The sequence below is a fragment of the Rhyacophila brunnea genome, unplaced genomic scaffold, assembly GCF_057557595.1.
Source record: "Rhyacophila brunnea isolate RB1 unplaced genomic scaffold, BYU_Rbru_1.0 scaffold_4, whole genome shotgun sequence".
NCBI lineage: Eukaryota > Metazoa > Arthropoda > Insecta > Trichoptera > Rhyacophilidae > Rhyacophila > Rhyacophila brunnea.
Window position 1 is genome coordinate 11,072,205 of NW_028233068.1, and position 24,464 is coordinate 11,096,668.

Below are 24,464 nucleotides of genomic sequence, written 5' to 3' on the forward strand. Positions count from 1 at the left end.
CGCGTGTAGGTATTTCGGTATGGACAATGTCACTATTTTCTCGCACCGAACCAACGCCTAATATAATCAGGCCGTTACACGAAACTGTGAATTTTGATTGTAGTGATAGTTATTGCTCAGTGGCGAAGGGTGGAGGTAGGCTGTTAAGATCTGATATAAATAGTGCACATTCAACTTTGTTAGTCATAAGTATTTGTTGTTATTGAACTAAGGCAACAATTTACAGATGGTGTTGGTTAGTTTTTAAAAATCAATTAAATCCTGTCTCAACCAAACCATAATAGTTTTGGTACCTAGGTATATTTTGGACGATCTGACAAAATTGTGTACACTTTTTCATTCATATTTATTTGTTTTCGTTGAATTAGAAATACATTTTACACATGTTGCTTATTTTTTTTTAAATTCATTAAGCCCTGCCTAACCAAACTACAAAAGATAAAAAAAATGATTCTATCTATAAAATATCCAAAATTATGTATGATTTAATGCATAATTTTAGATATTTATAGATAGACGAGTATTTTTTGACTATTATCAATTATGGTTTGGTTCCGCAGGGTTTTAATGAATTTAAAAAACCAACCAACACCATCTATCTGTAAATTGTACTTATTTTTAGTTCAATGAAAACAAATATGTATGACTGACAAAGATTAATGTTCACTATTTATGACGGATCTCAATCAGCTCACCTCCACCCTTCGACGCTGTTATTGCTTATACTTCGAATGCAATATTATAGTTTTACCGTTTATAGAAAATGATTTATTTATTTATTTATTTAAGAATACAAAACATTGTGGACATAACAAATCTAAATTCAAGACGTACACAACATGAGATTTACATTATAAGTCAAACATTACCCTCACAAGAGAGAAGAGAATATAGAAAAAGAAATATATATATAATAACAATAATAATAACAAAAAAAAATAATCAAAACATACTTAAGTATAATTTAATACAGAAAAATATAATTTTTGAGAACGGAAAATATACAATTTTATACAGAAAAATACAGTTTCAAAAATAAAATGCAAAGTACATTATTGAAAATGTCTATGTCTTTAGGGAGCGCATTTACTAGTCTTGCACCCCTCGCTAATGGTGCCTGATAGGCTTGACACGAGGAAACGGTTCCAATCCAGAATAAATCATGACTGCGACCACGTAGGTAATTGATAGGCGCATGGAAATTCAAATTCATTAGGACACCAGGATTGGAAACCATCCCTCGCGATAACAGGCAAAAGTGTTTCAACAGCAGAAGAGACCGTCGAGATTCAAGAGAGTGAAAAGTAAGCATGCCTTGTAGAAAGGCAGTCGGAAAATAATCATCTGACGAATTATCGAAAGGAAAATAGTTAAATGTTTTAAAATAAAGACATCGAAGAAATTTCTTCTGGACGCGTTCTAAAATAAGCTTATAGGAAACCTCATAAGGACACCAGATAATCGACCCATATTCAAGAATGCTACGCACTAATGAGACGTAGAGTGTACTGTACGTAATACATTAGGATTCTTGAATGGTTTGGATTGTCGCATGATGAATCCTAGAAGCTTACTCGCACGTAGAGCCGTGGAAGTTATATGCGAGTGAAAGGATAATGAAGAATCAAAAATTATCCCAAGATCTTTCGCCTCAGATTGACGTTTTAAAGAATTTTTTGACATAATATAATTGTATTTAATCGGAGTTCTTGACCTAGAAAAAGTAATACAAAAGCATTTGTCAGTATTAAATTCTAATTTATTCTTTTTTGACCAACTTTCAATTGAACAGAGATTTCTCTGTAACATGCAACAGTCCAACTCATTGCGAATCGGTGCATATAATTTCAAATCATCCGCAAAAAGTAAAAATTCTACTCCATCCATGGCTTTAACTATATCATTGACAAATATGAGGAACATAATTGGTCCAAGATTTGATCCTTGGGGAACACCTGAAAGAGTTTGAAAGACTTCAGATGCACACCCAGCGTACTCGACATATTGACAACGATGCGAAAAATAAGATTTGAAAAAATTTACAAAATTAATAGATCCGCCTACTGCACTCAGTTTAGTTAAAAGAATATCATGATCAACTCGATCGAAAGCCTTTGACATATCCGTATAAATTGCATCAACTTGACAATGATTGTCTAGTGAACGAGATATGTATTCAGTGTACTCCACGAGGTTGGTAACTGTTGATCGAGTAGATCGAAAACCATGTTGAGCGTCAGTGAGATGACCATCCACATGTGTATATATATATATTTATGTAAAATGGACTCAAATAGTTTGACCGGTGCAGAGAGAACAGCCACTGGTCGGAAGTTAGTTATTTCAGATACCGAGCCATTTTTATACACCGGTCGTATACGAGTTAAGCTCCAACATTCAGGGAAGGTAGATTTACTTAAACATATATTGAAAATATACAACAAAGGATCGCTTAAAAGTTTTTTGCATCCTTTTAATAGCCATGGAGGAATGCCATCTGGACCTACTGAGGATTTCGGATATAGTCTAGAAAAAGCATATTTCATATCTGACTCATCCAGAGGACCAATATTTAGTATGGGCCAAGAAGACGAAAAGTATTCAGGTTGAGGTTGAAGTTTTGGTGGAATCGTGGAATAAACTGACCTAAAATATTCAGCAAAACCGTCAGCGATGGATTTATAGCCATTCAATACACTACCCCCAAAAGACATAGACGATAGCTGTGCAGAAGAGTTACGTAAGCTCCTAACATACGTCCAAAAAGTTTTCGGGTCTGAGGTTAAATTCAAGGAAATTTTCTCAATGTACGCTTTGTGAGCAGCGTCAATGGCGCGATGAACTCTTCTGCGCATATCGGAGAAAGCACCATAATCATTCAGACACTTCGAGCGCTTCCATCGTTTATGACAGATGGCTTTCAAGTCAATGGATTTAATAATGCTATGAGTGAACCATTTAGGGTAGCTGCGCGAAGTACCCGAAGACTTCTTAATGGGAAAAAACTTGGAAAATACACTATAAATATTTACATAGAAAACATCAATTGCACTATTATAATTAATAATAATAATAATAAATGGCAGTAATTTGAACGAAATATGCAATCGAAAATGTTCATTTGTTGCAGGTTTCCGTATTGCATTCAAAGATTGTATATAGCACTACCCTTTACCCTCTCATTACCCTTTTTAGCTCTAATTTTACAGTCAATAGCTACAGCCGCTACATGCGGGTACTCAAATATTTAGTTTTTAGATCAAAATGAGATATTATGGTAGAATGGTGACAGATACTTCTAGCAGCCCTGTGTAGGCGACTAATTTATCAGTTTTGCTATCGTTACTTTCAAATGACACCAACACCGTTCCAAAGTGATTTCGGTGTGGCTGCAATGCCTGAAGAATCTATCCTTCCTTTACCATGCATTCTGTTCAGGAAGCAGGGATCGACTGAAAAATCGAAACGTTTGCCTCCAGACCGCCCAATTTGTTCGTGAGGATCGTGTGAGGTGTACGTAAAACATTTCACCGTGGCACAGTTCGCCGTTTCTATCGGAAAGAGATGACCGTATACCATACGGTCTCCAATCGTATTAGATTCAATATGAACATTAATTCAATTTTCATGGCTGATTTTGGAAAAATTCATAAATTCAAGAATGAAAACCTAACCTAACCTAACCTAACCTAACCTAACAAATAATCCAGTAAGTAGATCGGTTATTTTCAAAATTTGTTTGCTGCTGGCTTCCTGTACAGTGTAAACCGACAAGAAACGTGTTTTATTTAGACATTAATTTTATATCAGTAGATACTATACGACCCAAAGAGGTTGGACGGTCTTTAATATACGGCCATATATTTCCGATACAACATTTCACGGTGAAGTGTGCTTCGCCGAACTGCATACGTACAAGTTTCCGGACACGAAAATGTAGAGCAAACAGTGCAGAATGTCTGGGGGGCGTTTTAGGTCTTCGGCCATTGCCGACTGAAGAGAAAGCCTATACATTCACGACTGGTCCTACCTTTCCGCCCCTCCCGTTGTCTATGGATGACCTGTCATTGCCTGTCATTATCTATAGAGTGCTCATACTGACGCGTCTGTCGTGTTCACTTTTCGGAGTATTCTTAGTTTCAGATTTCTTTCAGATTATTTTAACGTATCTTGGAGACCTTGGAGTTCACCTGATTTAGTGGTTCTGTGTTATTAATAATTGGAAGTGACGATCAAAGTAAGTAAACTTCTTCTGTGTATAATAATATCATAATACACTAGGACGTTTGTCAATGTGAAAATCGATATTACCACCGGTTTTTGTGTGAAGGACTAGTCTGACTTTGACAGCTGACGAATAACAGGAATGTATACTATTTATAAATAACACTGATAGTTAATATTATATTTGATTTAAGATTTTTTTATAATTCAATTTGAAACAAGAAAGGGCGAATCAATAAATATGTCAAGTAATCTGGGATCTGATTTTGACAGCTGAACAGTGGACCACTCGTTGCTTGTGCAAAAAGTTATGCTCAGGCTTTATTTATCTAAAGATGGCGGTGCTTAGGCTAATTTTCCAGCGATCATCGACAGCGCAGACGTTCAGCGTGACTGGAAAATCAGCCTCATTTAAAGGTACACTTACCTTTACCTAGTACAGACCAGGGTACATTATGAGCGTGACCAAATGAACGTTGTATAAAAACTAATTCTATAAGAGATCTAAGATGTTCGAAATATAATGTAGGTATATAAATATTAAAAAAAAACTAAAATTTTCACTACTTCTTTCCTAACAGCATGAGGAAATTCCCTTGCGATGCTGTGTCACCTGTAACACCTGTTGACGTCTTGTGCCTCCAGCGGAATTAGCCCGACATTGAAAATGTCTCTAAAAATAGTCATGTTGTTTTGATTTTCTACAATATTTCTTTTTCCCACGCATTTTCCTAAGTAGATCACGGTCAAATTTTCATTAGTTAAAAAAAGTTGTGGATACCAATGCACCATACCTACGCTACGGTATGTGTTGTATACTTAGATACTAATATTGACAGTTTTTTGTTGCCCATAAATAAAGTGTAATAATTATAAACACAAACTGACATAAACACCGCCGTGTAAATAAGAATTAATAACTAATAATAACAACCAAGTGCCATCTATACCATGATAACATAACGAATATAGGTATATTTTTATTATTTTTCATGACTGATGTGTGACGTTTATGTTAATTTATACCTGACATTGAAATAAACACATAAGGATAATGATTGATGTGAATAAAGTGTAAATATAATAATATGTATGTTTAAATCAGAAATAAATTCGAGATTAAAAACACCACCGACGTAAGAAAACGTACGACAGTGAGAGCATAATTTTTGCCAGGTTATGTTAATATAGGTCTTTTTAAGTATTAACTTTCTAAATTAAATATGTTTCAGATTTGTCCATCTTTGTTAATTTTGACTAGGCAAATAAGATTTACTTGTCTATGTTTAAATTACGCTTTCTTATGTCGGCGCAGCTATAGTATACCTGGCTCCCAACCTTTTTCGTGTCGCGACCAGCTATTGTAGTAATAATGTGTAGGTATATATAACTAAATAAATGTATAATGTAACTCTGTAGGACGTAGGTGTTGGGGGGGGGGGGGGTGGATATGGTTGGTATTGGAGCGAAAATATTGATTTATGAAAAAAAAAACAATACTCAATCGCCCTACTGAATAAATCTAAAAAAGGAGATGTGATCGTGACAAAATCATTCTTATTAGAGCTGTGAAATGTAATGTAAATTAATAATTAATAACGATTTCTCCGCCCCAGGATTATCTTAAAGATGCCTAGTTGGCAAGCTTATGAAATAATATTTTAGGCATACACCTATTATACAAAAGCAAAACATATTGCCACATGTATGCATCATTATTTTCATCAATAGTCCTACTAAAATATGATAGGTATACATTTTATCTGTATAAATAATAGATAACTTAAGTAGGTTGTTTCAAAGACCTCCCTTCTAAAATATTTTAAATGTGTGTTAGAATGATGTAGGTATCTAAGTTAGCACAGTTCTGCATTCAGCTGACGACTTTCTTTTTGACAGAGAAGTACCAGTACCTACTGTTACCAAATATCATAATGCCTAAATCCCCTATCAACAATCCTCCAATCGACAGAGTTGAGAATATAATGATCATATTATTGTAACTGTAAACGAGTCGAAGCTAGACCAAGATGCACGCACAGCCAAAGAAACACAAAGTTACCGTTATCTGTTTCTGGGCGGACTGAGGGTCAAGAAGTGGGTACGGTCAGTCGGCTACCTACCCTTGTTGAGCCCTTACGTCGCCTCTAAATACGATAAATACGCCAAAGCCTACGATTACAAATGTTATTAATAATTAATTGTTTCCTGTCAAGCGAAATATACTTACGTAATGTCCCTGAATCAGTGTTTTCAATAAGTGTAAAAGTATAAATCAACACCCTACATAAACCCATACCTATCACTACCTATCGTGTTTTCAGAATATATTTATATAACCTAAAAAAGCTCTTGACTTGGATTCTGGACGGAATTTAAAATTTTTAATAGAAAAGTTGATCGTACTGAAGATTTTTTGACATAAATAATTATACAATATAGCTTAATACCAATAAAATAAGTATTATCGCGGCCATAACAAGATAATGTATGGGCGAACATGTATTATTATCCTGCAGTTGCAAGCTTGCATGGATGAATCAAAAAAGTTTGGAAGCTTCTGAATTATCATGCGACAGCAGGGATTTTTTCGATCTGCGCCTGTGCAGTAGAACGATAGTGGTGAACCTGCCGGCAAAAAACGAACTGTACTCATTTTGAGGTTAACCGATTTTCACTACCTGTTAAATAGTACCATAAAATGACAACATCGCGTCTCGCTTACTCTTGAAGAATAAGATTGGAGAGACACTCAGCACTTTTACGCGTAAACAGTTATTGTCATGATAGGCACTATTGCTGCCGGTAAATCCATGCACGTGTACAGGCGCTATTACACTTGATTACTTAAGATTTATTTTATTTAGTCTGAAAACTGGACGGAAACAATTATTCCTCTTCACTCAAAGTGGTCGGGCGAAGTCAAAATTTTGGACACCTATGCTCTATAGTCTCTACATAGGTGATTGATATGGTTATTGCTGCCATTTAGGTGTCTCCGGAGTTGAACCCGTCAAGGCTTTGCCCTAAATTATTACGCGTTTAGCAATTAAGCGATAACTGATAATATTGATAATAGTGATAATATTATGTCATACGTACCAATCATCCATAATGTAAACCACAGTTTGCCTTCACCGAGACATTGTCGATACAGCGTGTCGATGGTCATGTATAATTTCATTTAACGACTCTGCATTGAACCTAATGATGTAAATGCACAAGATTCATGTTTTATCCGAAAGGTTCGGATAACAACTGGTCTTATGTGTATTACAAGGCTTTATAGCGATTCCCCAATGTTTTGTAGTAGGTAGGTATGCAACACTTATATTTAATTTTGTCGTCAATAGCTATTTCGACTATTTTAATTTTAATCATAATGATCATAATATTATAACCATAACCGAAATAGTCATCGATGAAAAAATTAAATTGAGGTAACCTTCTTTGAAACCAGTAACCCCGGATTTCCTTCCTATATAAATGCGTGCGTAAATGGGTAAATGGGTAAATGGGTAAACATTGTATTATTAATTTAATAAAACGCAATTTTTTATCGTACTTATTCCACTTTTATTTAATATCTGGACCGGTTTCGTCCTCGTCTGACGCACATTTTCAACTAAAGAATATTCAACAGAACAGGGATTTATAATAATATGTGTAATTATTATAAAATATTTTTTAAATCACATGACATACCTCTGAATTTCCGAATTAAAATCAAAAACACAAACTTTTTGAAGGATTGACAACCAATAATCATTGAAATGTATAAAAGCATATTTAACTCAAATACTTTGTAACTTACCACTACTAAGACAATGAGCAATTATAAATATTTTAATGAAAAATTATATCTCCAAATAAAGCAAACTAGGTAAGTATAACCTTTCAAATCTCGTAATGAGATATCAAAAATGTTTAAACTCCAATAACAAACCATAACCTTTCAAATCTCGTGATATGATATATTAAAAATGTTTAGCTCCGATAACAAACCATAACCTTTCAAATCTTGTGATGATAACTATATCAAAAAGCTTTAGCTGCGGTAACAAACTATAACCTTTCAAATCTCGGATATGATAATATATCAAAAATGATTACATTCGATACATACAAACAAAAATTTTCGAGCATATTAGCAAAAAAATCTTTCTCAATTTTAATTAAATAAAAAATTAGTTATACCTGTCGCACACTGGGTAACAGAGCAACACCCTTTTTTAGACGTTTTTTTTACTTACGTAAACATCCGTCATTTGAAAAAATGAGGTAAAATAATAATAATTAAAAATAAATGATTGTACTTTGCAACCAAATTCTTCGTATACATAATATGTATGATTTAATAAATATTTATTTTTCTACATTTGTATAATTTTATTTGAGTACCGACTCACCGACTCGCGAACCCTTTAGGGCGGCAAAGCCCGCGGACCACCGGTTGAAGAACACTGCCTTCCTAATTAGCTGACAATTTACCACCTGTCCACTGCGGGTGCTATTTTGTTATGTTTGTTAAATAATATGCGTATTTTTCAAAACTTATAATATAATACGACCGGTTTCCTCTTACAGCATTATCAATTGAGCCTTTGAGAACTACAGTGGTGTAAGTCAAAAGTTTCGAAAAATGAGTTAAAATCATTTATTGGTAGGAGGCTATATTGTTGTTTTTATTTAATAAAACGCATTTTTTTTGTAGTACTTATTCCACTTTTAATTAATAGATTAGGACCGGTTTCGTCCTAAATCTATTAATTAAAAGTGGAATAAGTACTACAAAAAAAAAAATTGCGTTTTATTAAATAAAAGCAACAATACAATGCAGTTCCACCATGAATTCACAGTTAAAAAAATAAAAGAAAAAAAATGGTAGGCTATATTATTATGCATTAGGCTGACTATTCAAGTCATCGAAATTCTTTAAAAAAATCATAGATTACATGCCTTCCAAATTAGAGGAAAAATATATTTGCAATCAGTTTATAACAAGACTGGTGTAAGTCATGTGCATAAACTAATATACTATATATATATATACTAATCATGTGTCATTCCACCAATTTCATTCCACCAGTAGAGAATGCATATTTATTGAATTTAAACTCCTCACACTCAACTGAAGAATGTGACAATGGCCACATTTTGGAAAGTGAAGATCCTTTGGAAAATGCTTGAAGTTTTAGGATTTCATTTTTTTACCTTTTTAATTTTGTAATAAGTAAGTATAATTTCCAATTCTAAGAACTTTATTATGCTTGTATTTTTTCTTTTTCAAATACCTATATCATGTTTATAATAAAATCTTACTAACGTTTTTTATTCATAATGGTATCAAATTGAATTGTAAGTCAAGTAAGTTTTGGTTATAATGGTGTATGTCACGTAAATGATACTGGTTTACGTCTTTTGCACCTCTATTCTAAGATGAAATTATACAAAATTACTCAAAAATCCAAAAATCAGATAAATAAAATATTTGCGAACAATAAATATCTAGAATTAACGTGGTGGGACTTTCGAACAATTTTCAATGTTGTTTTTAATGAAAACTTTAATACCTCAAAACACAAATAACCTGACTTACACCACTGTAGTTCTCAAGGACTCAATTTTAACCACGTTTTTCTTAGCTCGTATTCTTGTTTGTCCGGTGGTTGTTTATCCAGTACAAATCATGCAATCGATTTTTAACTAACTTCCCGACTAGCTAGACATTTGAAACTTTTAGAATATATCAGAACACGATGCCAATGAATTCTTTTAATACTTTTAGCCATCTTTAAGTAGATTTGAATTCATTTTCAGTTAATTCTGTTTTGTATGAAAAGTTATTTCGGAAGAAATCCGTAATCCAATCCGTTGCTAAGGGGGTGGTCCTAGCAACTAAATTATTAATATATACGTGCGTTACTATGGAAATCAAAATGACATTTCGGTATTCTATATTTGTTTGTTGCAAAATAGCAAAAAAATGATTTGTTGACTTGTCCTAAATTATTAATACATAGACTTGTCAAGTTTATATGATTCAACAGAAAATTTAAAAACGTGGTATTTAAAAAAGTTCTTTTTATCTTGTAATTATTTATTATGATTATTTCCATAATATGGCATGATCGGTATGATGTTGCATCCAGTTTTAATATTATCTATGTATAATGTATACCTGTTCATAGATAATATGCCCTGCTGTGCAATTGTTTTAGTGTTATCTCGTATGCCGGATTAACAGTGAGCTCTACACTGCCTTAATTTAATATAATATAGTATTATGAATTTATGTTTTTTTATCTTAATAAAAATGTTTATCAAAGTGCCCATGCCACCACCTCGCTTGACAGCGGACGACGTATACACACACACATAATTATTATCATATTATTATCATTTCCAATACGAATTTAGTATTCTTCTGAACACTTACCGGTTCGGACGTTTTTTTTTTGAATTTGCTACACTTTCATAAGCCGACATAATACATGCGGTATAAAACAGTGTATATTATTATAATCACTTTCGTGCAATTTTCGTGTCGCAAAGTGAAGTGATTATTATTTTTTTTTTTTTTAATTAATATTAATTCGATAATTTCTTTTAGTGTCCGTGTTTTTAATTTAAAATTTCTGTGTTGCGTGCGTTGAAGTGAAGATCGTGTGATTTTTTTTACGGTAATATGTTTTATTATTTATTTTTTTGTTATAAATTAATATGTCGATTTCTCTTGAATGAATTTATATATATATTTATATAATATACACATTAAATAATTAAATGCCATTACGTATGTCTTATTAATCTTATTACCTACAATTACGCCTGCAAAAGTTTTATGCACTGAACTGTTTTATCAGTGGATTTAAAAAAAAACACAGATTCTTCCACTCATTACGATAACGCATTCGCATAATGCTGAAATTAACAATACCAATTTCATATATAATTTAATTTTCAAAATTTACATTAATTATTGATAAGAAGTAAATGTTATTGAATATTGTTGAACCGTTGATAAATCAATTGTTTACAAATTGTGGGACATCTCAGACGATAGGGTTGCCATAAATGTCGGGGAAGGATTTGGGACGGTGATCGAGGTTTTATTAGTTTCAATGATTTGTCTTTAATCCTGCAAGAGTAATGTAAAAATAAGAAACAAGCGAATAACTTAAATTGTATTATTTTAATTAATAATCATGAATATTGTTATGTTTGTTGGGTACTCCGGTAGTTTCTATTTCGCTGTTGATTTGACGAAAGAGTTTTTGTCTCTCGGAAAAATTCAGATCACGCCATTTTACAACGTTTTTCTTAGGTCGTATTCTCATTTGTCCGGTACAAATCTTGCAATCGATTTTTAACTAACTTCCCGACTAGCTAGACATTTGAAACTTTTAGAATATATCAGAACACGATGCCAATGCATTTTTAATACTTTTAGCTATCTTTAAGTAGAATTGAATTCATTTTTAGTTAATTCTGTTTTGTATGAAAAGTTATTTCGATACCATTATTGGTTGCTAGGGGGTCCTAGCAACTAAATTATTAAATAATATATACGTGCGTTACTATGGAAATCAACATGAAATGACATTTCATTATTCAGTATTTCTATCAAGTACAATTTTTTTTGATCGCTAGTCAAGTTAAGTTTATGTGATTCAACAGAAAATTTAAAAACGTTGTAGGTATATAAAAAGTTCTTTTTATCTTGTAATTATTTTAAATTTAACTGACATCGCAAAATTTTTACGACCAATGACAATATTCACTTCTAGACTGTTTCTTTTGTTCGTCCGTTGAGATGTCACCAAGGAAAATGCCCTTTATATATTAATTCATTGTGATCTGGAATTGAGAAAACAAATATTCGCGTAACTTCAACAGTTTCGACTTCTGCTCTATGTGTCTTGTGTTTCTACTAGTTGCGGTCATTTGCCTTGGTCACTTATCATATTATTTTTCAGCCTTTGGTTTTTGATTTCGTTAAAAATATGAAAATAAAATTAGGATACTTATTAAAAAAACAATCAAAAATACACCATGACATCCGTGTCCGGAAATTTGTACGTTGCCGTATCACAATTCACCGTGAAATGTTGTATTGGAATTGTATGGTCGTTATTAAAGACTGTCCAACCTCTTTGGGTCGTATAGTACTGAGATAAAATGAATGTCTAAATAAAACTCGGTTCTTGTCGGTTTATAGGAAGCCAGCAGCAATCAAATTTTGAAAATAGCCGGTATACTGGATTATTTTGTTAGGTTAGTTTAGGTTTTCATTCTTGAATTCATGAGTTTTGCCAAAATCAGCTATGATAATTGAATTAATGTTCATATTGAATCTAATAAAATTGGAGACCGTATAGTATACAGACATCTCTTTCCTATAAGAAAGCTCACGGCGAACTGTGCCACGGTGAAATGTTTTAGGTACAATTTACATGTAACCGAAAAAAACGGGACGAAAATAAATACGATGTAGGAGCATTGAAAACTAGAGACAGCCTAGTAAAGAAATCTCGGTCCGTCAGGACCTTTCAATTAGGATCAAATACAACAACGGTTGCAAATTGCATTCGTGTCTGCTGTCTCGTCAAAGGTTTACTGTGAAAATTGATATGGTATGTCGGTAAATATGAACTCTACCTAATGGTGATTATTACAGATATGTCTTTGATCGGTTTTGTTAGAGGTTTCAAATTAAATATTGTCATGTCCTATGTAACAATGTATACGAGTGGGTATATCAAATTGACAGGTCAAATATGGTGACACTCCCGTAAATTACGAGACGTCTAGCAACTGGCAACCCTAGTTTTACGTTTACACAGTCTACGGAATTATTGGAGAATAAATGTAAAAATATAATTCTGAGAAGACACTTACTTATCAACATATTTAATGCAGTCATCCGAGAAGGAATTACATTGAATTTTATCATTTCTTCTTGAAAAATAATTATTAATATTGGTATTAAACGCCTTGACGATTGCAATAATTTTGTCAGTGATGCGCGAAATTCTATTGGTGACATTTTTCTTTCTTATCAGTATGTGAACCGAAACCCTCAGATCTGTTTATTATAGCAGTATTTTTGTTTTCTTATTTCGACAGTGTTCTTATTTTACGTTGGTTCGATTTTTTTAATTTCAAAGTATCGGCGGGAACGCTAGTTTGTCTAGAGTCATATCAGTTTTCATTCACACTGGTACCAACTTAAATGATATTATATGTAATCAAATAAGTTAGTAGTATTTGAAAGAGTTTTTGGACAGGCTTATAAAACGGGATATAGGTACTTACAGAATAAAAACGAATCGTGAACTATTACTGTATCTCCATTATAATGGGTCACCAAGCCCACAAAAAGCGCAAAGCTGCGACTGGCGGGTCACAATGAGATAAATTGGTGTTTTACTTGCCGGATCTAACATTTTTCTTATAGTAGTTAAGCTTGCAAACATCATATCTGACATGTTGCGTAAAATCTAACGATTTTGCACGTCACGTCTAACTTTAAAGTTTTCATAAAAAAAAACACTGGACTTTCTTGATAAATAAATTTACTAAATATGAGTTTTTACATGCATTCAAAATAAAGATGGTTTTATGCTACAAAGGGCTCACAACCGATCCTGAAACATTCCGATTTCAACGTTGATTTTTCACTAATATAGCTAAATAGGACATTTATATTTTATCTTGAGAGGAAAGTTTAATTTTTATTGATTTTTCAAGTTCTATATGCTGTGCGTTGCCCATCAGGTGGCCCTTAGATATAATTAGCATGTTATTTAAATGTGGCAATTAAATATGAATTAAAAGGTCAGCAGCGAATGGGATTTATTTTCTTACCTCATCTGGCATGTTTTTGTCGACGAGGGTTGGCAATACTGCCTGGAAACTGGATAGGGCTGGCGGGAGATAGGAGTCCATAGAGGGCTCTTTGTTTTGTTAAATTATACTCAAATAACACAATAATCATGGATCAAGTCTAATTTTCATAAAATTCGATTTTTTTGTTTCAGTGACTAGATAAAACAGATTTATATGTTGTGTGTTAATATTATTATTATTAAAATCGTAGCTCTACAATTTTCCGCATACATGGTAATACTAGTATTGATAATACATCAAATTGAATGTGAATCTTGTCCATTTTGACAGTTCCTTCAGCAGTATAAAGAGGTATTTGCTAACATTAATTTGTTAATTTTAATAAAGCTTGAATATACTTTATGTTTCGACTATTTAATTAAATTATTGATCCATTTAGGTACTATCAAAATATGGCAAGAGTATGTACCAAGGCCTGAACAAAAACGATGCATGAGTGCGAGTGAGAAAGTATTCGGCACCCTTACAATCTCTGCGACACGCGCTAGAGTAAGATAAAAGGTCTACTAGCTACAAGCCAGTTTCCAAAAGTATCGCCATCAAATCGGGGCGAAACGCTTCAAATAGCGTCGACATCTTGCGAGCTCGTGTTGCTAAAATTGATATTTTTTGTGTTAAACATAAAGTCAATGGTAAATATTTTTGGTTAATTAAGAAAAGATGGTTCTGTGTGTTGTCTTAAAATGTGGTAGCCGTACTGATAAGCAAGAAGATGGTATTACGTTTCATAAGTAAGTTGATACATGTTCGTGATAATTTATTTGTATTTTATTATATATTTTAATATCAGTGACCTAGTGTTTCTTTAAAATAACTTAAATTATGGATATCTTTATCTAATGGTTGCATTTTGACCGCTTAAAAATACTATATAACGTAAAAAAATAGAAAATTATATTTTAATTCTGAGCGTCTAGTGCGAGCACTTTGGGCAAGCACTAGCGAAATGGTCTATGGTCTCGAACATTTGTAGACGAATGCGTTCGCTCGCTCACAAACCGAACGCAAGGCACGCGGCTTCATTTAGCAATGCAACGGGTGGCGTCTATATGTATCTATAGTCTAAGGTATGTACAGTGAAAACATTCCTGAATTTTACAAAAGGAGTTTTAACTTTAGGTCCAAATATCTCAGGATCCATAATTATTGTGAACCACCCATATTATAATAGAATAGACGCATAGCCGGGTCATTTAGGAATGTTCTCAGAAGAACGATGAAGTCTTTTTTACCATTCAAAATCTATAACTCACCTGACTTTTACAAATAAACGGCAAATAGTCACCACATTCACAGCTGTTTTGGGATTTGTGTGTGATTTTCTATTTGGCAGAGTTACGTGAGTTAGAAATTTATAAATAGTAAAAATAATTTCAATACAGAATAAAGCGGTTAATAAAAATTAGCTCGTTGCAAAAATTATGCTTGGAAGATACTCGTTATCGTAACAAAGTGAAGGGATGAGAGCAACACCCTTAAGGCGTGTACTCACAGAGAAGAAAGTTGCCAACATTCTAAAATAGTGTCTTAGTTTATTATACCTTCAATAAATTATTTTAATGTATGTTATTTATACAACTCCGCGGAAATAATTAGTATCATAACTGCTTTGTTGATTGTCGTAGATTTAATGACGATTTTATGATGGTGTCAACTACAGTCAGGTCACTACTTAACGTTACATCATCGGAACATATAATGACAAGCACACGACTACGCTGTTCTTTCATTCCAGTGCCATGCCCTGCGTCTTTTAACATGCCAAGTCTGTATCGCGTCGATTGTTCTTGTAGCAACGCTGCGGGGCGAGACAGGCTCAACCGAATCAGAATAGTATGGAGTTCAGTTATTAAGAAAAAGTATTATAAAGAAATGAACCGATATTACAATTATGCATATATATTATTAATACATTATTTATTATTATTTATTAATATATTAATATAAATATTATATATTATATGACCACGTCTGAGGTATAGATATACTTATTTTCCGTAAATGTAGAGTTGCAACACTATTATTCTAAGTGACAAGTTTTATGCGGTCTATTGAGTATTTTACAACGTTTTTCTTAGCTCGTATTCTTTCTTATTTGTCCGGTGGTTCTTTGTCCGGTACAAATCTTGCAATCGATTTTTAACTAACTTCCCGACTAGCTAGACATATGAAACTTTTAGAATATATCAGAACACGATGCCAATGCATTTTTTAAATACTTTTAGCCATCTTTAAGTAGAATTGAATTCATTTTCAGTTAATTCTGTTTTGTATGAAAAGTTATTTCGACACCAAACCAAACCTAACCTAACCAAACCTAACCTAACCTAACATAACCCACCCGAACCTAATATTACCTCATATACTTAATCATAGTTTGTGATAATGGTGCATCAAAATGTAAGAAAATTTCAAATTTTCAAATAACGATTATTGGATCGAAAAACCGATGCGCCGACAGAATTTTACAACGTTTTTCTTAGCTCGTATTCTTATTTATCCGGTGGTTCTTTGTCCGGTACCAATCTTGCAATCGATTTTTAACTAACTTCCCGACTGGACGAGCTGGACATTTGAAACTTTTAGAATATATCAGAACACGATGCCAATGCATTTTTTAAATACTTTTAGCCATCTTTAAGTAGAATTGAATTCATTTTCAGTTAATTCTGTTTTGTATGAAAAGTTATTTCGACACCATTATTGGTTGTTAGTGGTCTGGGGTCCTAGCAACTAAATTATTAACGTATACGTGCGTTAATATGGAAATCAATATGACATTTCAGTATTATTTCTATCAAGTACACATTTTTTGATCGTTTAAGCTAGTCAAGTCAAGTTTATATGATTCAACAGAAAATTTAAAAACGTTGTAGATAAAAAGTTATTTTTATCTTGTAATTATTTAGAACTAATTCTCAAAGGCAGACAAAAACCAAGAAAGTTTTACAATACTTACTTATCATGTTTGACTGACGATTATTTTATCTAATTAGCGTGTTATTTGGACCTAATCGCAGTTGGCAGGTACATGTAATATTTATTACCATTATTAGGCACGTTAAGGAAAACGGAAAAATCCGAGAAAACCCACTTAGCTGGACAAATCCTGTACCTATTTGTCCGCCGCCCCCTCGATTTCATGTTTGATTGTTTACCATCACTGTCGCCTAAGGTTGGGTCATCAGTCGTCAGTCTGCCCACGTAAACGCATCCACCCGCTGAATTTTATTTTCAGTCGATTTGTTATCAGGCGTTGTAAAAATGGCAATACCCACCTTAATAAATACATTTTATGACACAAAAATTACGCCGTTTTTGAAGAAGGCTACAAATAATAATTAAGTAGGCAACTGCCATTAGCTGTGTTTGACCCAATTTTTGCAATATTTAATTTTAATTTTCTTCATTCGTTTTTATTGTGTTATAATGATGCACATCAATTTAATGATGAATTATTCTTATCTTCAATTACTTGAGCGCAAAAAACGAATGTTCAAATGGAATACACATCACAGGTGGCTGGCTATAAACCAGAGCGCGGTAAAAAAATGCAGTTTAAAAAAAGTCATGACTCTTGGGTTTCTTTTGTAGGATTTAAATCAACAAGATGTCGTATTTTTCATAATGAAAAAATAAGTTTCATTTTTATTGAACTATTTTTTACCCAGACTAAAGGGGGGATGTAAATTATCATTATTGTAGTTTAAGTTTCTAGATGTCGATAGTGAGGTGAGGTTTGTTTTAGTCAGATTATTGGCAAGTTGAGTCCTGATTATTTTTCCATCTCTCGGGAGAACGGTCTATCGGGTCTTCCATGCATCACGATGTAAGGAATCATAATGTCATCCATCATTTCCATATGTGGTGTGTGCATTCCAGATTTTTTTTCTTTTGTGTTCATAGCAACATAGCAAAAATTCTCGGAACTGTTTATTTTTCATGTGATCTTTGAGGGTTTTTTGGCTTCATTTACTCTGGCGTTGTTCCCATAATATTATACTTATCATAATATAAATTGGTCTTTCATGGTATATAAATACGTGTTTTGATTATTAATTGAGTCAGCATTTTACTTCATTGAATTCCATTATAAGTAGTAAATTCTGCGGAATATTTTAAAAGTTGATAGCTATTTCGGTTGTAACACGTGTTTTGCTGTCTGTTCTCGTCTTGTTGATTCTGAGATGGCTGAGATTCTTGCCATTTCATTTCACTATTGGTAAGTGAACATGGCTACCTCCAGATGAGAGAGAGCTTGTGATTTCTCGAGATTTGAGAATTCTTGTAATCAAGTCTAGAATTCGGGATGTTTTTTGTTTCTATTGGAAATCGACATTACTATGAAATTACCTACCTCTTGTCGAATATTTTTTTTTCATTTTTTAGCCTTTTCTGACAATTTTTTCTATTTCTTATTCCAGTCAGCATTTAGAATTTTTTTTAGAAAAGCTGCAATCTGCCAAAGCAATAACGTCTTGATCACTGTTAAAAATATTGTAATATTATGTTAATGCCGGATTATTAAATACTCCTACATAAAGCATATAATATATTATAATTTCTATTGAAATCTACTTTCCTATACCTACCTAATTCCTTTCGACGATTCGCTGTTCCATACTGAAAATACGTACCCATAAGGAAAAAAAAGAATTTTTTGTATTGTCTTTATGCCTTTTGAATTGGTTGTGATATGTGTCTGATGATTTTGAAGGTCTTCTTCATAATATTATCTTTGGTGTCATATTCAAAATTATTTCTGGGTCATTTTTATATAAATATATATACTTAAACTTATTTATATTGACATTATAATTATTAAAATTTCATGGATAAAAATAATAAGTATTTAGGTTAGTACAAAATATTACAATATATTATATTCGTTTTGATTTATCTGTCTGTAACGCATGAGAGAAAACATATTATTATGTAAATGTGTAGGAGAAAGCGAGACAGGGAGAAGACGTATTAAAAGGGATGAGTTGAGAGAAAACACATGTAAACGCAAATTCTAAATTTGAAAAATAAACTGCCACGCAAATAAAGGAATCGTATATTTCAATCGGGTCGTTAAAGAAAACAAAATAAGTGGTAGGATACTCTCATAATAGTTTGACGGATGCCTACAGTGCAGTACTAGCATATCACCATATCCAAGAATGTTGACAGGTTGCGCTACCACCTGGTATTTTTTCTAGTGGTATTATAACAATTCAAGATGAATGTTTGTTTCAGTAATAACTAGGGACCGAGAAGAGTGGAAGGAGCTAGGGGATGTATTCATCTTTCTTCTTTTCCGTTTAGAACCAGATTTTAGACCCCTTTTTTAGGTTATCAAAGCTGCCATTAATAAGTGGGGTTGTGTGTTTTATTTTGTTACTTGGAATGGGAAAAATTAAAGGTGATAGATAGGTACTAAGACAGTTGTTAAAAGTAAGGCATACATAGTAACACCGCCAAAAGGTGTCTTCACCATAAGATTTAATTCCCATAGAACCCGATGGTTGAGCTAGATCTCGTAATAAGACCGGCTGACACGGAGTGATAGGTAATGTCATCCCAGACAGCGGGTGGAGAGAGATACATTTTCTCAGCCTTCAGCAGTAAAGCTGCGATTATTGTTTATTTTAATTCTCAAATTGTTCAAAAAATTTACAATATAATAAGTATTATTCTATCACATATGATCGAATCAGTGGAGCTACGTAAGGGTATCTCGCCTTCAGAGTATCGATAGGTACCTACTAGTTTTTAATTTAAAAAAATAATAATTTGAACATAATAATATGAACCTCCTTCTTTCTTTATCTTCTATCTTCTATCTTTTTTTTCTTCTTACATTTGTGGCATTATCTTATGTATGTAGAGGTACCCACCTATATATAAATTTTATATCATTCAGACAAAACAATGTTATATTATATTAATATTATCTATGAGTCACAGTAAAAAATATGAAAATAATATACTAAGTTAAAGTGTATCAGGTATTTTAAATAAATATATTTTCAGAACATTGCTGTGATTCATATCTGAAGACTTATTAGTAAATTATCATTGTTTTGGCTACAATATTTATTAAAAATATATAATATATTCCTGATTAGATAATAATGATTAAATAATTCATTTCCAAGGTTATTTTGTATTATGAAGTAGATATACATGTATGTATCAATCTTTGACTGCTTTAAACTGGTTGGTATGATCTGGTTTTATATCCCATACTCCACTTGTTATCTGATTCATGTTGATTTTCATAAATCAAACTTTTCGTGCATTTTTAAATGCTTAATGTTAATTCTCTCTCAAATAGTTAGTCTGTTGATATGTTCAATACCTCCATTTAGGCACTCGAGCAGTATAGCAGAACTTTTGTGCCTAGTACTCAATTTGGTCACTTACTAGGGGGGGGGGGCGGTTAGAGGAATCTGCTTTACTCTCTTTTTACGGTGATGCCATTAAGAAATTTTTTGACGTATACCCATCAACCTTGTAATTTGTATGAAAATGTATAGGAAATTGTTAAGAAATATGGTGATATAAAAATAATGAATTTTATCATAATTACATAAATAATATCACCAGTCTATCTTGTAAAACTCATTAATCCCATTTGAATTGGATAGAGAAAGGCTGATACAAGGAATATGACTGTTTGAACTTGTATTCGCGCTAAAGTGTAAAACTGCAGTATGTAAGGACAAATGAATTAGTTTTGAGATATTTGGTTTTTATAGATTTCATTTTGTCATGAAAAATGGGAGTTTCTTAAATACAACGACAACATGTGAATTATAGGTATATTAATGCGATATATGTTTATCAATTTCTGTATTTGTGCATGTAGTTTAGCTTAATTTACAAGTCGCTTCACATTTAAATCTCAAAATGATTATTATCCCTATAGCCCGTAGAGAATTCTTCTTTTCTTCTTTCGATCAAGTTCAATCCTAACATGATCATATATGGGCCTCCAAAAAGTGGAGTTTTGTATTAACAGATTTTGTTTTTATGAGAAATGGATCTCAGCCACTTACTCAACCTATTAGGTCCATACTCTGACTCATACACAAATTGAAAAACCATATGTGTACTTGCCAGACCCAGGATTCGAACCTGGGACCCACGACATCATAAGCCGACGCTTAAGCCGCGCGGCCATCATGGGAGAATTAATTTAATAAATATAATTTCAAAAGAATTAATAATAAAAATGTAACTATAAAAGTAGTTTTTTACTGCAAAACTTTAAAGAAATACATAAACACTTTTAAAGAAAATTTGGTACTGTTCGGTTATCAGGAATACAGCGGAAAACACATTTTGAAAATACCCGATATACTGGATTATTTGTTAGTTTGGGTTAGTTTAGGTTAGATTAGGTTGGGTTAGGTTAGGTTTGGTTAGGTTAACCTAACAAATAATCCTGTTTATCGGCTATTTTCAAAATGTGTTTTCCGCTGTATTCCTGATAACCGAACAGTACCGAAAATTTTCATTCCTGAAAAGTTGTAAATCAAAATATATATCTGATTCTCTGTTACCCAACTGCAATATTTATTCTGCCTATCAAATGTGTCGGATAATATTTTAATTCCATTCTAACGAAGTTCCACATAACGAGCTCTTTGTAACCGGGAGTTAAGTACAAGTCCTCTTGCGATAGTCTGGTCTGGTGTTATAGGGCAATCTGATCTCTTTTCTCTCTTGGTTACACGATGTATTATGGTGTATTCATTACGAATTAAGATCAATAACACTGGCAAACCTGTGAAATGTCATGTCATGGTTGACACTATTTATTGATAACACTGGCATTAAACCGTAAACATGTTATTCATCTTTGATTTATTTACAATATTAATTCTTTTCAAGATACCTACATATAACTAATAATCTGTAATCATCAAAAAGTTAAAGATACGCGTTTCAAGATTTAAACAGGAGGCATTTGCATTTATCTCTGCGTTTGTGTCATTGACATTCATTTATGTTGTGACGTGGGTGCACATTGGGTCATCGACCTGCGACTTTTTTCAAGACAATCGTGCTCCAGAACTTTTTCTAACATTTTTTATACAATCCCCTCCCATACAAAATCTCAACACCAAAGTGGACGCGTTTTACAGAATAGATCAAAGAAATCTTATGAAAAACTGTAAGTCACCATTATTGTAATTGATTTTTAACTGAATACCATATTCATTTTTACAATAAACATTGGAGGGACCGAAGGAGTAGATGTAGATATCAATTTATGAATGCTATTTGGGTAGATTCTATGTAATTCAAAAATATGGGATGTTTATAATATATATAAAACAATGGAAAGTTGTTACGTATAACTTATAACAAGGCTTATTGGTAATGCTGTAAGGCTGTCTTGGGGAAGTTCAGGCAACGGTGTGGGGAAGTGATAAAAATTATAGCATGGAGACAGACAGGTCATGTGTTGTTTAGGGTTTTTTTAAGGATACTGCAGTAAGTAGTGAATGAATCAACTGTGAGGAGATTCAGTTCAGTTTAAGATTGAAGAAATAATAAAGTTTTTTTTTTTTTTGACCATGTCCGATCCTAATAAGATCATATGGGCCTCCACAGAGTAGAGGTTTGTATTAACAGATTTTGTTTTTTACGAGAAATGGATGTCAGCCACTTGCTCAATCTATTACGTCCATACCCTGACTCATACACAAACTGAAAAACAATATGTGTACTTGCCAGACCCAGGATTCGAACCTGAGACCCACAGCGTGATACTCCAACGCTTATGCCGCGCGGCCACCGTGGGTGTCAATAAAGTATAGTAGATTGGTAACGAATTTATGTAATTAATCTATTTAGGGACAGCATTTTAAGTTTGCTTAAGGGTGGCACTTTTACCTAGATATGCCACTACTTGGATACTGCTGAAGTTTATCCCTCTGGAGCATAATGTGGCTAAGTCAGGTGGGACAGATTTTAAAAAAAAACCTCTGACGGTTCCGCCAATCAAAAAAGTTGGGAATCACAGGAATGGGGGATGCATGTTGTGGGTTTGTCAATATCCTGTAAACTTATGGATGTGAAGATATGAAAAAAGTTCAACTTTAAGTCCAATTATTTAATAGAAAAATCACCATATTATTGTCCTTATTCATTGGCATCTAACTCTGGTAACTATTGAAATGTTGAAAAATCTGTTTATTGAACTATGGGATAAAAAAAATTAGACAGTGTATTGTCTCAGCACTTTTTTTATTTAACACTACACCACTGCTGACATTCGGTTTGATTGAACTTTGTCACTCAAATGACGTACGTACATACATAAATAGTCGCTTTTGTAATGCAGAATTGTATTGTGTTTTAGAGCGGATGTCGGAAGTTGTACATGTGATGCTTTGACCTGCGACGACTGAGTATGGAACGACGTGGGCACCCAAAAATATCCTGGTGTACTTTCAGAAAGATTATAATATTAATTTTTGTAACATATAATATTCAATCCATAAAAATTAAACAGAAACTAGTTTTAAAACATTAACCTTATTATGGACCAAAATATCAGAAAATAGAAAGATGTTCAACTGAGAGTAACCACTGTGCCATTGAATCAATAGGCTCGGTTATGATCGCAGAATATCTATACTATAAAATGGCAATTATTAATCGTTGAATCGATAAGCACGGTTATGATGAACATGTTTAATAAAATTAGTATACATTTAAATACGTCATCGCTAAAGAAGAGGGTTGTTCTTTGTGAATGTGAATCACTGTTGACTTGACATAATACAAGGTTGTGACATTTTTATTTAGTATTCATGAATGTTCCTAACCAATTATGCCCTTGCGAACAATTCTTAATAACTCCGCTGCCTGAGTTTCAAATTCTGTCACAAAATTGTAATTTGGTACCATCTTTGTAATTTAAATCAAGGTAATGACATTAATTCTAACTTGATTTATAGATGGTGTCAGGAGTAATTCGAATTTTAGTACAGTTTTAAAGTCATGTGCCGTTTTTTAGTCAACATTTGTCTTTGGAATCAGGGTGTGGACCCAACAGGTTGAATAGATGGCTGACAAACAATCTTTTGTTGAAGCACAGCTTCACACTGTGGAAGGCCACATAGCAAATTATTTTCGTTTTCTACTGGAGGTTTGGTGTGATTATGTAAATATAATGATTGTAATGCTTATCAATTTTTTTCTTTTCTGCAGCATTAGCAGTAAGACGGTGTGATGAGGCTGTTGCCACGGCGTGAAGGGGGCGCCATTTTGGTTGCCAGAACAGCCCGCGCCAAACGGAGGGTCCTGCACAGGTAAAATATATT

At 33.0% G+C, this 24,464-nt stretch overlaps 1 protein-coding gene across 7 annotated transcripts in view; it reads left to right on the forward strand.

The window, feature by feature from the left end:
* Window positions 1–24,464, forward strand: part of fbl (pantothenate kinase 3 fbl) — a 56,349-nt gene that overhangs the window by 15,342 nt on the left and 16,543 nt on the right. For 5 of the 7 annotated variants that reach the window (XM_085954051.1, XM_085954053.1, XM_085954057.1 and 2 more), the window contains one exon: window positions 24,352–24,452. In XM_085954051.1, the coding sequence (XP_085810177.1) occupies window positions 24,373–24,452 (80 nt within the window). In that variant the 5' untranslated portion in view covers window positions 24,352–24,372. Of the gene's footprint in view, window positions 1–10,642; window positions 10,908–24,351; window positions 24,453–24,464 lie in introns of those variants that run through there. The other 2 variants (XM_085954052.1, XM_085954055.1) reach the window with 2 other exon arrangements.